General features: G+C 40.6%; 1 protein-coding gene across 1 annotated transcript; it reads right to left on the bottom strand.

Annotated features, from left to right (window-relative positions):
* Nucleotides 1-6,714: 6,714 nt before the first annotated feature.
* LRIF1 (ligand dependent nuclear receptor interacting factor 1) lies at nucleotides 6,715-10,667 on the bottom strand. The gene is made up of 3 exons (XM_009335107.1): nucleotides 10,662-10,667; nucleotides 8,455-8,592; nucleotides 6,715-7,665 (listed from the first exon to the last, which is right to left on the bottom strand). The coding sequence occupies exons 1-3, from the start codon at nucleotides 10,665-10,667 to the stop codon at nucleotides 7,198-7,200; spliced, it is 612 nt and encodes a 203-aa protein (XP_009333382.1). The 3' UTR covers nucleotides 6,715-7,197.
* Nucleotides 10,668-14,607: the final 3,940 nt, after the last annotated feature.

Below are 14,607 nucleotides of genomic sequence, written 5' to 3'. Positions count from 1 at the left end.
AACCTGCTAAAACGCCAACATGCAGCCACACAAATTCTTGGTAAGTCCTCATCCTACCACCTGGACAGCTCAGGTTTGTCAGATTGCGTTAAGCTTAAACACCACTTGTCAGGTGTGAGAGGTGGAGTACAAAAATAAGCATGTACTTCCACCCAAAGCCAAATGAGAGGCTGCCAGCTTGGGGGGGCAGCTTTGGTGAGAGAGAAGAATGTGCAAGAAAGATGTAAAAATGCAAATTAAAAAAACAACAGAGAACATGGCAAGGACTGAGCGTTATCTTCAGAGAAGCATGAGAAGATGGGGCAGGAGCTAGCGAGGAGCTTGTAGTGTTACGGAAGGAAACTGTTCCAGCTGACTCATCCTTTATGCATTGAAACAAGGTCTTCATGGTTTTATTCTTTATTATTATTATTATTATTATTTAAAGAAAAATGATTAGCAAGTGAGGCCATCAGCCATTAAAAAAAAAGATAATTAAACGGGTTAGCCCAAAGAGCAAAATCTATGCAAGTCGCTGGAGACTGTTTAGAGACCAAATGCGTGCCACCTGGCCCAAAAAGACTTGGAGACGGAGGGGGACAGCCAGCACGGCTGAACTGGGTTAAGGCAGCCATTAGATGTAGGAAAAAAAGCCTTGGCTAAATTGAACTTGCATCTAAATGTTTTCAAACATCAGGAGGAAGTTGGCCAGAAGGTTTTTAAGATCAAGGTATAAAATGAGTCTTCAAAGAAAAATCTATGAGAAAAAATTAAGATATTGGTATCCATGACCACCACAGAAGAGCCCAGAAAGGTTCCCATCCTTTCACCACAGGGAACTGCCAGTTCTGTCTGAAACCGAGGTGTGGGTAAGAAGTTTCAAAACAAACCGATGAACAGTAATGAGTTTCTGAATGAAGAGGATTACACTCTCACGTTCAAACAAGAACCTTAAAGGAATAAAAGATGAAACAGCTGAAAAAAAGTTCTCACTGAGAACTGCTTCAATACTGGAGGGCAGGAGAGTGGCAAATACAACACCAACTTTTTGAAGCGTTCCCAGGGATGTCTATGGAGCCATGAGAGCAGCACTTCCTTGTCCATACCAATAAAATAGGTAGAAATTATAATAAAAATAGAATAATAGCAATGCTAGACTGTGTAGGAAAATGTTGTGACATTGCAGAACAATGCAGTAAATTTCAACGGTAGATCTTATTGGAGAAGGTGATTTTATTTTAAATTAAAACCCTCTCTCAGGCTAACCACAGGCAGGTACCAAGGTAGGTGTCCCCGTGGTCTGGCCAGTAGCTCGGTGCCAAGACACCTGTATCCAGGCGGCTTGTCCAGTGTTGCTTGCTGTGACATGGAGGATGACACCAGCTTCCAATTCCTCTTTGCATCTCCTGGGCGGTTCTGATTTTGGCAACTACCTATCGGCTTTGAAAGTACCTTTTCATACCCTTTAGGAGCTGACAGATTGATCTTTTTGTCTGCTCATCCTTCCTCACTTTTGTGAACCATCTGGATTTACTTACTACCCTCTTCTTTCTTGTCTGGGTGTCTTTTGACTCCTACCCTATCTTCCCACCACCATCTCTTAAAGGCTTCAGTTTTCATTTTAAGCTGTTGCCTTTTTTTTAGACTGTCCTTAGTTTCCTGAGCTGGAAGTCCTCAGTAGCTGCAAATAGATGTGCTGGGATCACGATGACCTGCTAATCTCAGTGCCGTCAACCCCTGCCATTCTCACAGCCCTCCCGCTGCTTGTTGCTTCTGCTGCTCCCATGGCTGTTCATTCTCTCTCCAGACTGATCTTCTCTTTTCTATTACAATTCTCTACAACCGCAGAAAAGTCTCTGCAGGTTCAGTCAAGACAAGACCTGCCTCAAATCCAGTATAATTTACCAAACGAATTGGTATCCCTGTAAACAGCGATCTATGGTCAATCATCTACCTGGACTTCTTTCACCATAGCTTTACAGAAACCAGGCTGCTATGGCAAAAGCAGGACTGTCCTCAGCTGTATAAATAGCTGGTTTAAAGAGAAGAAAGGCTGTTCAACAGTCCGTTTCCCAATGAAAGGAAGAAGTCCCAGACGCCTCTGTCGGAGCTTGTACTCTTCAATATTCACAAATTATTTAGAAAAGCAGGTGAAGAGCAAGACATCAAAGTTTGCCAGTGGCATAGCTCTCAAGAAAATTGCAAAATGCTTCAGAAGGTTCTCATAACACCAAATAACTGAGCAATAAAACAAATTATGAAATTCAGTGTAGATGAATGAAAACCCTCGTGTTTCCATACACAATAATGAGCTCTGAATGAGCTGTTCTGTTCAAAGAGATCAGCAAATTTAGTAGATCAGTCCACAAAAATATCAGCTCAATAGTAAAGAGCCCTGGAATATAAGAAATTATTAGGGAGATATAGAGAGCAAACCAAAAAACAACAAAATGCCACTGTAACTCCACGATGCAATGACATTTTAATGGTGTCAACCACAGACCAGTGGTTCTGGTCCATCCATCTGAAAAAGATTATGGTGGAACTGGAAAGCTATGGAGAAGGGCAAGAAAAATGGTCGAAAGTTTGGGATAGTTTCTGTTCAGAGGATGCCTACAACAGAATTTCCCAGTCTAGGAAAAGAAAGACTGAAGAGTAAGATCAAAAAAGTCTACAAAATCATTTTTTGCTTGGACATGGTGACTTGAGGACTGGTTACACTCACCTCAAAAAGTTAATAGAAAAATATAACGGACAACAACAAAAAAAAAGGGGGGTATTAAACATAAAGATACCATGTCTTTTTCAGAGCTATTGTAGCTGGAAAATGAAAAGTACCAGTGAAGTCTTGCATATGATCATTATGTCTCTGTACTCTTTTCTAGGCATCCACTATCGGTCTCCATTCTGATTTCCTTCCCCATCTTGGTCTCTGCTGGAGACACGATGATGGGCTGGATGGATCTTCAGACTAATCCAGCACTGACTACTTCTGCTTTTATGTCTTGCTTTTGAAAGCCGTGCCATCTCCCTTCCCATTTGCCAGAAGCTCTCTTCGGACTGCACCGTAACTGCTCTACGCCTCCACATCCACAAGAGGAGGACAAGTAGAGCTCTGCCAAATTCAGCCTCCCGCTGCCGACTGTGCCACTGGAAATCGGTCACAATTCGTCCACTCAAATCACACAACTGTAGGAAATTCAGAGTCACTTCCACGTTGTCCAAAACAGTTTGAACGCTGAATCTGCACATCCCTGATGACAAGTATCTGCAGATTAACTCATTTTCTAGTATTTCTGCACACCTCCACCCCAGCAGCTGACTGCTGGCTTGCCAGGAGGAAGCTGGACCTGATGGACTCTAGGGTGCCCAGCTTCCAGGTGGCCTCTCAGGCTAAATGGCTGGGACAGACCTCTGAAGATTTGTGTCCTCATACAAAAATGCCGGTGCTGTGGTGGGTTGTCCTCTAGCTGAAAAGTAACACCTTTGCACATGGATAGTTCTGTCCAGATACTCCAAGTCACCAGGTTAGGTTGATGTTGGCAACTGCCCGGTATTCTTTGCTTCCCAATCTGTTTTGTCCAGCACTCACTGCCACCTTCGCTCCTTGGACCCACAAATTTCTAAAAGGTCTTCCACTGACTCTTCCTGAATATTTGCTTGAAAGTAATCGTTTTAATCCGTAGCTTAAATCCATGGTTTTCATATTGCTGTGTACTTAACATAGCAAGCATGGTGCCTAACTGCAATGCCTTCTGCCACCCCGGGCTGCACACAGGGATGGCTGAGAGTAACTTTCACTCCTGGGGCCACAGCCAGCGTTCCCAGGACTCTAGTTTTTCTGTCACAAAGAAACTCTTAAGAGATCATAGGAGTTCAAGGAATACAATCTGTGCTACAGATCATGTGTCTGGATGAGGAGCAGTTCCAACAACCTGCAAGGTCCTTGGCTGTTGGAAGTCCCTTTGCTCCTGCTGTTGGCGCAACTTTCCTACATCAGCACACCAAGCGGCTTCTCCTGGCTCTCAGTGATCCTTTCAACTTTGCATTGATGTTGTTCCAAGAAAGACATCTCTTTCTCTTCCATAGATGGCTTGGCTTTGTCTTTCTGAATTGCACTGAGTGTTTTCCATTACTAGATCGCAAGGAAATAGCCCATTCACTTTTTTCCACCAAATCCTACTGGTCACATTCCTTCAAAACCTTGCAGTGAGGATTCTTCTCCAAATTTTCAGTATCTTATCGTTGTCTCTAAAGAAAACTCAGGCTAACAGAGCACTATGCTAGGGTAAAAGAGGTTCTGGAAGAAAGAAGGTGGTGTGTCGTAGAACATCAAACCTGGAATCCTCCCAGCGAAAGGAGAGGCTAGGTGAACTCGGCTTCATTCATTTCCTTGGAGATCGTTGGAAAATAGAGGAAAGACTTTTGTCAGCAGACAGACAGGATAGGTGAGTGATGTCTATTGGAAGAGTATCTGCAGCACCAGATACAAGACACAAGGCTGCTTCTATCTCCTTTCTGATTGCCATCCCTTCATATTGGGTCTGGTTGGGATGGAGTTAATTTTCCTCATAGCAGCCCATGCGGTGTTGTGTTTTGGATTTGTGAGGGAACAGTGTTGATAACACATCAGTGTTTTGGCTATTGCTGAACAGTGCTTGCATGACATCAAGGCTTTCTCTTTTCCTCACTCTGCATCTCTCCCAGCAAGTAGGCTGGGGATGGACAAGAAGTTGGGAATGGACATAACCAGGACAGTTGCCCCAAACTGATCAAAGGGATATTCCATACCATATGATGTCATGCTCAGCAAATAAAAGCTTAACGAAAGGAGGAGGATGCAGAGACGTTTATGGTTACAGTATTTGTCTTCCCAAGTAAACATTATGCACACCGAGACCCAGGAAATGGCCAAACATTGGCTAAACATCTGCCTGCTGATGGGACACTAATTAAATTCCTCATTTTACTTTGCCTGCATGCAGCTTTTGGTTAAACTGTCTTTATCTCTATTCAAAAGTCTTGCCTGCCTTCTATCTTCTCCCCATCCTGCAGGAGAGGGGAGTGAGCGAGCGGCTGGGTAGGTGCTTGGCAGTTTGCTAGGGTCAACCCATCACACCCACATACGCGCGGGGAATAGTCCCACTTTTCACACAAAACGATTGCCTCCTCACTACTGCTTATATTTGACAGGCAGGCTTGGCCAAACTTACGCTTCTTCCACACTTTCTGGAACAAGCACAGATGAGACTGCCAGCAGACATCTTCCTCACTGGTACCATTGGCTGCTCAAAAAAAATCATCTCCCATAAATTAGCCTCTTTGCTTTGCACATTTACCAATAAAGGACACGCAACATCTGTGCACGTCTGCTCCATAAGCAACTCAGCCTCACTATCAGGCTACAGGATGCAGGTCCAGCCGACACAGTCCTTTCCTCAGGTGCTCAGCTGTCTTGCATGTGCTCCTAGCTCTGCGATACTTGGGCTGCATGATAACACACATCATGAGGCCCAATTCATTCACACCATTCTCTCTGCTGTGCATCAGCCCTTCATTAGGCGTCTGTTTCCCTATGCTAAACTATGGGATTTCTGCCCCAGAACACTCACTCCATACACAGTGAACCCATGGATGCCCATGATATCACCCTTACTTGCTTGCTCTATCACAGGCACTTGCCTCTTATACAGTAATCTCAATCATTAAAGAGTTTAGTTCCATTATACACCTTCCTTCTTCACCCGCCATTGCATGTTTGGTGTATCTTCTTCTCCTAGGCTTGGTCTGTCTCAAGCTCTTCAGAGCAGGGACGATCTTTTTCTTCCCTTGTAAAAGGCTGTCCTGCCTCTCTAATCCACTTGAGTTTTTCATAGTGTCAAGATGCATATTAATAAGGAACATAGGGCTGATACAGTCTACTAGGCTCTCCAAAGATGTAACTCCAAAGCAACATCCTTCACCAAAACCCTGTACATACACTAGGCATCCATGTGATAGTAGAGAAAAACCTTGCAGATGAAAACCTGATTAAAATAAGAATAATAGCAAATAGTCTCCCATGGACAGAAATCAGCAATGAAGTTCTACAGGGATCACTGATGTTGAATATAACCATAAACGGACAAGAAAAAAACAATGACAAATTCCGTTGGCAAAACAGTTATCATGGCTGTAACAATAAAGACTGCAGAACTGCAGAAAGGCCTTACAAGATTCAATGACATGGACAACAGAGGGTAGTGACAGGCGTCCATACAACACATAACACATGACAGAATATGCTACGCTACAAAGACCTATAAAAATTATGATGGCAAAGACAGTTTGAGCGCGTATTCTCTCCTACAATGCAAAACTAAGATAGCATCAAATGAAAGTAGCAAGAGACATGTTCAAATATCAACTGAACAAATTAATGGGAAAGATACTTATCAAGAATTATTAAAGATACCACCACTGGATAAAGAAATATGCCTTTTTTGCTTCAACAAGTTATTATTCAACATAATTCTGTTTTAAAAAAATACACCTTCTCCCCCCAAATAACCCCACAACCAAACTTCAACACTGCACAGCTGGCAAAGGCCTTATAAAGGCTTACAACAGTAACGGTAAGAGACACGTATCTAGGTAACTGCCAGCAGGGGTTTCTACTGCTTCTGTCTTCACATCTGTAAGAGGTTTTGTATAAACATCTGCATTATTACTGCCTAAAGTCTAATTCCCAGATCACTTAAATAGCATTTATTAAATACTGACCATTGACCTTTTATGACAATTGACAATTCTCAGGAATTCCCAAAAGTTGTCATGCACTATAAAACATTAGGAAAACAAAAAAATATCTACAATTGGGGTTTGCAATTTACATTCAGTTTCTAAGAGATAGGCCATGGAATTCCAAAGTGGGAAAGTTTATTTGCTAGGACTAATACAGAAACCCCTCAATTCAAAATATAGAGAATACACTAATAAAAATGCCTATCTTCTGCATTCTTTGATACATATAATGTCCCAGAAGCAGAATTTGATGGTCCAAGTCTTTTATTTCTGGTATTTAACAAGAAACCTATACTTTTCTAAATGCACACATATTGTAAATCTCATTAAGATCTTCCATCTACCAGAAATATTCATGTTCATTTAAACAAGGAATTTCTTCTTGAAGTCACTGAAATGAAGATGAATATGGTCCAGATCACCAGCTTCAGTATTTCAGCTTTGCTGCATTTTTCTACGCATCTCTTCAAGCGCTGCTTCTCGTTCTCTTAAGAGCTGTTTAAGTCGTTCTATTTTTTCATCCCGTATTGTTTCATCCAAGTCTGGGGGAGTCAAAGGGAAAGCATCATCTCTGAAAGAACCTTCAAGAACTGAAGTATCGTCTTCACAGGACACTAAAACTGGAATACTTGAGTCTGTAACGTCACTATATTGAGAGCATGGATCTTGCTCAGAGTACCCCCCTAAAGACGATATAACAAAGTCTGTGGAAATACTTTGCTGGGATAAGACTGGTGGAGGTGAAACACTTCTGTTAAGTACACTGGAACTTGAGCTGGTATCTTGTGAACTTGGACTTGTGGTTGATTTGAGTGAAGTTTTCCTTCTCTTTCCACTGTCTGACAATGGTGAGGACCTTATTTTTCTTTTCTTAGTCAAATCCTCTTCCAGATCCACAATTATCTGTACAGTCAAGAAACATACAAAATATACTTCTGTTAAATTAAGCATCATTCTACATTATAACATCACAGTTCACTAAGCACAAATCACAAGTTATTTGTTGCAAGCTTCTTAGAATTACTATACAGACGATGTTTCTTTTAGCAATTTGAGCAAACATATTTCTGTGTTCAGTATTTTTCTAGCAAAGATTCCCAGTTAACAATTGCAGAGCATTGAATTCCTTCCTTAGTCAACAGTGCACTTCTGCCTTTCCTGTGCGTATCTATCATCTCCTGTTGCTGCTTAAATTCTTTAACTGCAGTGTAAGACAAAAACTTTCTATCTAATTTGACGGAAAAATTCAAAATGTAGAAGATTCTTCATGCTTCCATTTCCAAAAAGTTCAAACATTAGCAATAATGTCCATTACAAGACTGCATTCCTCCCAGCTGTTTTGTTATTTAAATGTTAATGTACTTTACTGAAAGCAGCCAGTAGATCTGCTCAAAGCAGGGCTCTTAACACAGAATTATTAAAACCTGAGAAAGCCTTTGACTGGGTAGAGTAGAATCATACAAAAGAAAATTTAGAACACTATGGTTGAACAGAACTACTTTGGATGGATAAAATAACTTTAATGCATTAAGATGGAAGTCCTTACATCAAGGGAACCTTTCCAGAAGCACCCAAGCAAGTTCCTAGCCAATGACAAAGGACTAAGTTTATAAAGACATTTGTAACTCTGAAGATTAGACAGGTACACAGGTAAATTTCTTTTAATAAAACCACACGTGACTAAGTGGATACCTTTCTTTGGAAGTCAGCCACACCTAGCCACGTGAGTGACTGAAGTGCCTTGAAATAATGGCACTTGACTGATTTCAAACTCAAGGGTAAAGCCTCACAAGAAATTCTTCTTCTATTATTCTGCTTATATCCATTGCACTACTGGATAAACATAATTGTTTGCAGAAGGCCAAATATAAGTCAGGATACAGAGGTATGGCTTCTATTCCAATAAAGACTATCCCTTTGACTGTTCAGCCACCACTAGACGGTCCAGTCTTCTTCAAAGCATTTGTTCTTCAAATTTCCTCCAGTGGAACCCAGAAAAGAGGATAAAAATTCTTAGATGGTACTCAAGTCGTACTGAAATTACACAACTCTGTTGCAGTACACGAACAAGTTCTAGAAACAATTCCCACAGGGACCAAAACAATTACTGACTTGCCCTGATGAATCCAGAGGTGGGAGGGTCCAAATAAACATGCAGCTCTGTATTGACTACACATATGCCGCTTTCTGAATGTGTTACAGTACACATTTTAGCACTGAAAAATTTCAAGATACCTTTTCCTCTTTAACACATTCCTGATGCTGATTTGTTATTTCCACATCTAACGATGATGAACTGCAAGAATCATTTTTCCTTTTCAAGCTGTTACTGGAACAAATCCTTTCTTCTGGTTTCTCACAGGAGGTCCTTAATGGTATTCTCTTAAGGTACACTCTCTCCTCCTTACAGAGACCAAAGCTTTTCCTTAATTCCAAGTATTGTTTCCAATGTGGCTTCTCTTGGTGTTTGATTTGAATAACCTTTCCCGGTGAATCCATCTTTTCACACTGGATCTGAAATATAGAAACAGTGAGAGAGCCATCAATCACACTCTCTCACTCTCTCTCTCTCTCCCCCCCCCCATACATGTAAACTAAAAACTAGTTACTAGAAAGACAGGTGAACATTTGTTTTGTCTGCCATTCTCCAAGACTTACATTTAACACAGGTAAGCCAATTCTGAGAAACTATATACATACTATCATAGGTCTAACACTCTTGTTAGTTATTTAAAACCCCAAGTACATTGTGGAACATCCAGAAAATGCACAGTCCAAGTAGTAAACCACAGAAGTAAAAGAAGCAACGAGGGTATCACCTGTTCTAAAACTTCGAAGTAACAAAGGAAGATGACGGAAGATCAGACAGTGTCTTTACAGTGTCACTTTCAGACTGTTGAATGCATTTCGTATTTGCATTGTGGCTGATAATACTAACAAAGCACTATTAGCCATCTCTCATATCTAACCTCACTGTAACCTGAGCTGTTTCTGTTTCTGATCTTAAAGTTCAATCTCACGTCAGTATTTCTGGCAATCCATGGGCTTGCAAATTCACGGACTAAAAGCAGCAAACATTTGATACGCTATTTTTCACAGACGTTAAAGCAAATGAGAATGCTAATACTTGGCATCGCACAGCACTGAAGGAAAAAACAAAAAGTCTATTTTAACCATTTTTCAGGTGAGGAACAATCAAAAAAGAGGCCCTACAGACTGTTGCAATGATTAAATGTCTAAAATTTGAACAAATGTGCTTAGCTGACATTTCTCTTCTGCCTGGTCAACACAAGCAAGCGTAAACTAGCTTCAGAATGATTTTTTTATCTGGAGGCAAATTCATTCTGGCCTCTTGAGCAACTGAAAACTTGGCCTACAATCCTTCATGGGTAGAGTTTGTGGGATTTGAGGCTAAGGACTTTTTACATATTTTCAACATTATGATCTTAAAAGAATATGTAGATCCAGCCTGAAGGGGGAAAGCCATTAAAGATCTCAAGAGTTTCTTCTGCCTGACATAAAACCACGAGTCAAAGGAGGTGGATCCCTCCCCATCATGGCATGAAAGGAAGGTAAAGCAGCTCCTGCCTTTGGCTGTCTGAGCTAGCGGAGACTGGAGCTGACTTAGTGCAACGCCAGAGTTTGTCTCTGGATGACAAACCCTGCTCTTCCACCTTGTTTTCCTCGTGTAGCAGCGAACTTTTCTACCTTACATCACACCTACAACACAGTCAATGGCTGTGCTATGAGAATGTAGCACCAACATTAGAAAGCAGACAGCTCCCAGAGCTCAAACAATTAAGAACTTTCCTATAGTTTCAATTGTTACTGACAATTTATCTTGCAAGGGAAAAGTCATCTTTTCCCTGCCCCTTCCTTTTCTTTATGCATTTTCTCACTTGCATAGTGCAATCTTACTGAAAAAAAAAAAAGATCATTTATTGAATAGAACCACACTTTAGACCAGCATTTCCAGTGACAGGATAGCTGGTTACAAAAATCTGTGAATTTATTAATAGCCATTTTATTCAAATAGAACCAGGACCATATAACAATTTAGCAGAGACTGAGATGGGCGCGTTTATTGAATAGAGTTACCTTTTGCCAGTCTTCACTGAAAGCACACTCTTGCTTAGACTGAGGTAAAACAGCACCTGCTGCTTTGGGGGAATGAATCTTTTCTTTGCCATTTTGGCATACATTTTCCTGTGTCTCTACTGCTGTAATAGGGGTCACTCCACTTGAAATGCTCTCGGTGAAGGGCAAACTCTTTCTCTGGTTTACAGTAGAATTCTGCTGATTAGCACTTGGTATCAACAGAGCTGCAGGTGCAGATTTTAAGTCATTTCTTAAGCCAGTTGGTGAAGAATTTTTTGAGTTTGTACATGTTTTTGGATCTTTCTGAGGCAGCACCATTCCTTTGCTTTTTGACAATACCAGATTCACTACTTTATTGGTTATTTTATTGACTGCAGTAGAATCAATTAGCTTGGATGTCTCCTTTTTAAGTGAAGCATCAGAAGAGGAAGATGCTTGTTTGTCAGCTTGGGCTGACAGAACATCAGAGCCTCTTTTAGTCAACAAATAGACTTTCCCATTGTACATGACCAGAGCATTATCTTTAATAGGTGTGATTTTTGTTTGGCTTCCACCAGGACCACTAGAACAGAGTGGTAAAATATTTGCAGAGTTTACTTCTACATTCTTCATGTCTGACAAAGTTTTCAAGATCTTGGAAGCCATATTATTTGATGACTTTACAGGAATAAGGCAAGGCGCTGATGACTGTGGACTTTCTTGCACAATCCATTTCATTGGAGTTTGCTGGCACTGCTGACCATCAGATGTTACTGTCTCAGGAGAAGAACTATTTCCCTTTTGTGTAGCTGTCATTATTAACGTTTTTGAAACTTCTGTGGCAGGTTTTGGGCAAATGGCTTGCAAACGCTTGGGAAGTACTGTTTTCACTGTGTTCACTGGTGACACGTAAATAACAGTTGGCATTTTTGTACTGTCAGCTCCTCCAGACACATTTGTTGCTGCAGCTGCAAGTATTTTTTGCTGTATTGCAGGTGGTAAAAAAGAAGCTGGAACAGATTTCACTTCTGCATCAGCTGGTATCTGGAGGTGGTGGCCAGAGGGCAGTACCGGAGACTTCACAGTAACTGGAAGACTTTTTGTGTTTACCAACATGTATGCAGTGTTACTCTGGTTAGATGAACTTGTTACAGCAATGTTCTGCAAAGACAGTCTATCAACTGAAACACAACTGCTCTGGGTGTTAGCAGCTGATTTTGGAATTAAGCTTTCTTTTTCAGAACCTGCCCTAACACTTTCCTGTTTGTCTAATGTCCTTGTAAGAATAATCTTTCCAGGATCAGGAGACTGAAAAACAGGTATCTTAACAGATGAAGGTGCAGTAGTATTGGCAAGCTGTGTCTTAAAAGTAAGATGGACTGGATTAGAAATATTTGCTTTAGAATTATTTGGCATGGCTGAAGACTGAACTATTGGCACAAAGCTTCCAGAAGATTTAGAAATTGGAAGTAATTTCAGAAGGTTTTTTCCATCTGGTCCCGTCGTCTGAACTACTCGGTACATACAGCCTGCAATGCTTAACAAAACAAAGAAAAGAGAACAAGAAAAAGAAAAACGAAAGGTAGCATAAGTGAACACAGCATAGATATTTTAATTAATGTGCATCAGTGAATTGTATACCCAGCAGTGCTATGCCTTCAAAGCAGATTAACTACTGAAAAATGCCAGATCTAATCTTTAGGAACTTCACTGGCAAAAATCATACTGATCTACTTAGCGTACATTTTGGGTTAGCATTTCAGAATACCACAGACTATCTGAAAATAACGTCCAACTATTACATCACAGAGTAGCAAGAAATGGCATCCTTTTCAGATAAAAATAAGTTAAAAGACCCAAGAAAACACCTTACATTATCCTTCTCTTCTACTTACAGGGCCTTTCATTCTGAAAAAGAAAAACATTATCTCCAGATTTCACAGAGAAGCCATATTTTTTGCTTTCCCATCTCCCTGTTACTATTAATATCCCTACTTAGTGCTATGAAGTATGAATTTCAGGAAAGCTTCGGGAAAATACAGACAGATGAGTTGCACGGCAAGATGGAAGCAGAAATTACTTCAGACACATACATGAAAAAAAAATTAAAGAATACATTTACTTTGTGGAATAGGATATAGGGTGACCAACTCATATGCCTACATCTCACCTGTCTGCTCATTTTTTAGGCAGATATAGACTACAAGGGTGGTCATCTTCAAAGAGATGAAGAAAAAAACCTCAAATGCTATCAAGGTACATACATTTATGGGAACAGAAGTCTAAGTCTAGGAAGGAAAAGGCTTCAAAACCAAGGAGGAATACACGGAAACAGCACCAGTGAAATCTGAAGAGCAAATACAGATTTTTTGCAGGTGAAGGTAGGAACTCAAAACAGCAAACAGACAGATAGAACCTTGTCAAACGAAAAGTTAGTTACGACTGCTTCAAATGCCAGGATTTTTCAAGTCCATTGCAAGCCAGAGAATCTTTCCCACTTCAAGTGAGTTTGCCCGAATGCAGGCATCTTCCCCAAAGAACTCTTGGACTCTCAGAAGAACAATCTAATGCCAAAAGCACTGCAGAAGCAACATGGCATGTGGAGACATATATGATCAAAACAGAGTTTCCCTCACTAGTAAAGAAGAGACCAAATGAACTGGAAGTAGGTTTCATGGTCTTGACATCAGATCCAGAATGATTAAAAGGCAAAGCTGCCAACTCCACTTTCAGTCACCAAGAGCATTCTAACTCTGTCCCATTGACTTTCTACATCAATAAATGCATTGAGAACATGGACATGAGATTAGTTCCCAGTTCCAGTCCAGATGACATCAGTATTGTGTTCTGTTTACTGTCAAGTAGTTTTGAAACACTGGCATTTTTCTGGCAGTGAAGCGTTACAGTTTGGGCTTCCAACTCAGCTTGGAACAGTGACTAGAAGATATTATTCATGTGTCCCACCGTTGTATCTGCTCAGGAAGTCAGTCAAGACATTGCCTTTTCCCATCAAGTGAGAAGTCACAAGGATGCTCTTCACTCCCAGAGTTGGATAGTTCCTGCTACAGTCTGAGGGGTAACGTTCCCCTTGGTGGTCGACATAAATAACCATGCTATTGTCTGTCTAAAACACAAAGGCTTTAGACATGCAGAGCTTTCCTCGCTGTAACCTTAGAATTAACTCCCACGTCCAATATTTTGGTACAATGCCTCATTTCTAGGCATACTGTGTGAAAAAACAGACGTTTATGTGATTTATCAGTGCAGTGGGTAGGAAATTCTGCAATACTTTTGTTTTAAAAATAACATACTGAAAATGAAAACATGGGCAATATACCACATGGTTCCTAGTGGAAGCTGCCATCAGAGGTTTTAGTAGTAAAATGGAGTTGGATGTTTTGGAATCAGAAATGATAGTTGAGAAGGACTAGCACTGAAGGGTAATGATCTTACAGAAGTATTTTTGCTTAAACAAAGAGCAACTAGAAATATTTGTATGTTTGAACTTAGTTAAAGCAGAAAAGACTCACTTTTGGAGCCACTTTAAACCTCCCAGCACTACTGATAATGTAGATTAGGAAGACCAGCACCGAGCTCCTGGACAGCTTTTTGCATCTGTATCTCTTATATGCTTTGAATCTCAAAACGCTTCTTTAATAACCTCGTGATCTACAGTCTCAACTTTTCTTTTCTTCTAAATATAAAAATTAATATTCTGAAGGCAAATTCAGAAGGAAATTTTCAGCAGGTTCCACAGACATGGAACTG

The sequence above is a fragment of the Pygoscelis adeliae genome, unplaced genomic scaffold (genome assembly GCF_000699105.1).
Source record: "Pygoscelis adeliae isolate BGI_AS28 unplaced genomic scaffold, ASM69910v1 Scaffold472, whole genome shotgun sequence".
NCBI lineage: Eukaryota > Metazoa > Chordata > Aves > Sphenisciformes > Spheniscidae > Pygoscelis > Pygoscelis adeliae.
The sequence above is the reverse complement of the archived record's forward strand: the minus strand, read 5'-3'. Positions and strand labels throughout refer to the sequence as shown.

Bases quoted from the DNA above. Each gene is read 5' to 3' on its own strand.
- LRIF1 (XM_009335107.1), bottom strand. The intron at 7,666-8,454 runs GTATCCACTTAG...TTGACTGTACAG, and splicing joins TGGCTGACTTCCAAAGAAAG to ATAATTGTGGATCTGGAAGA.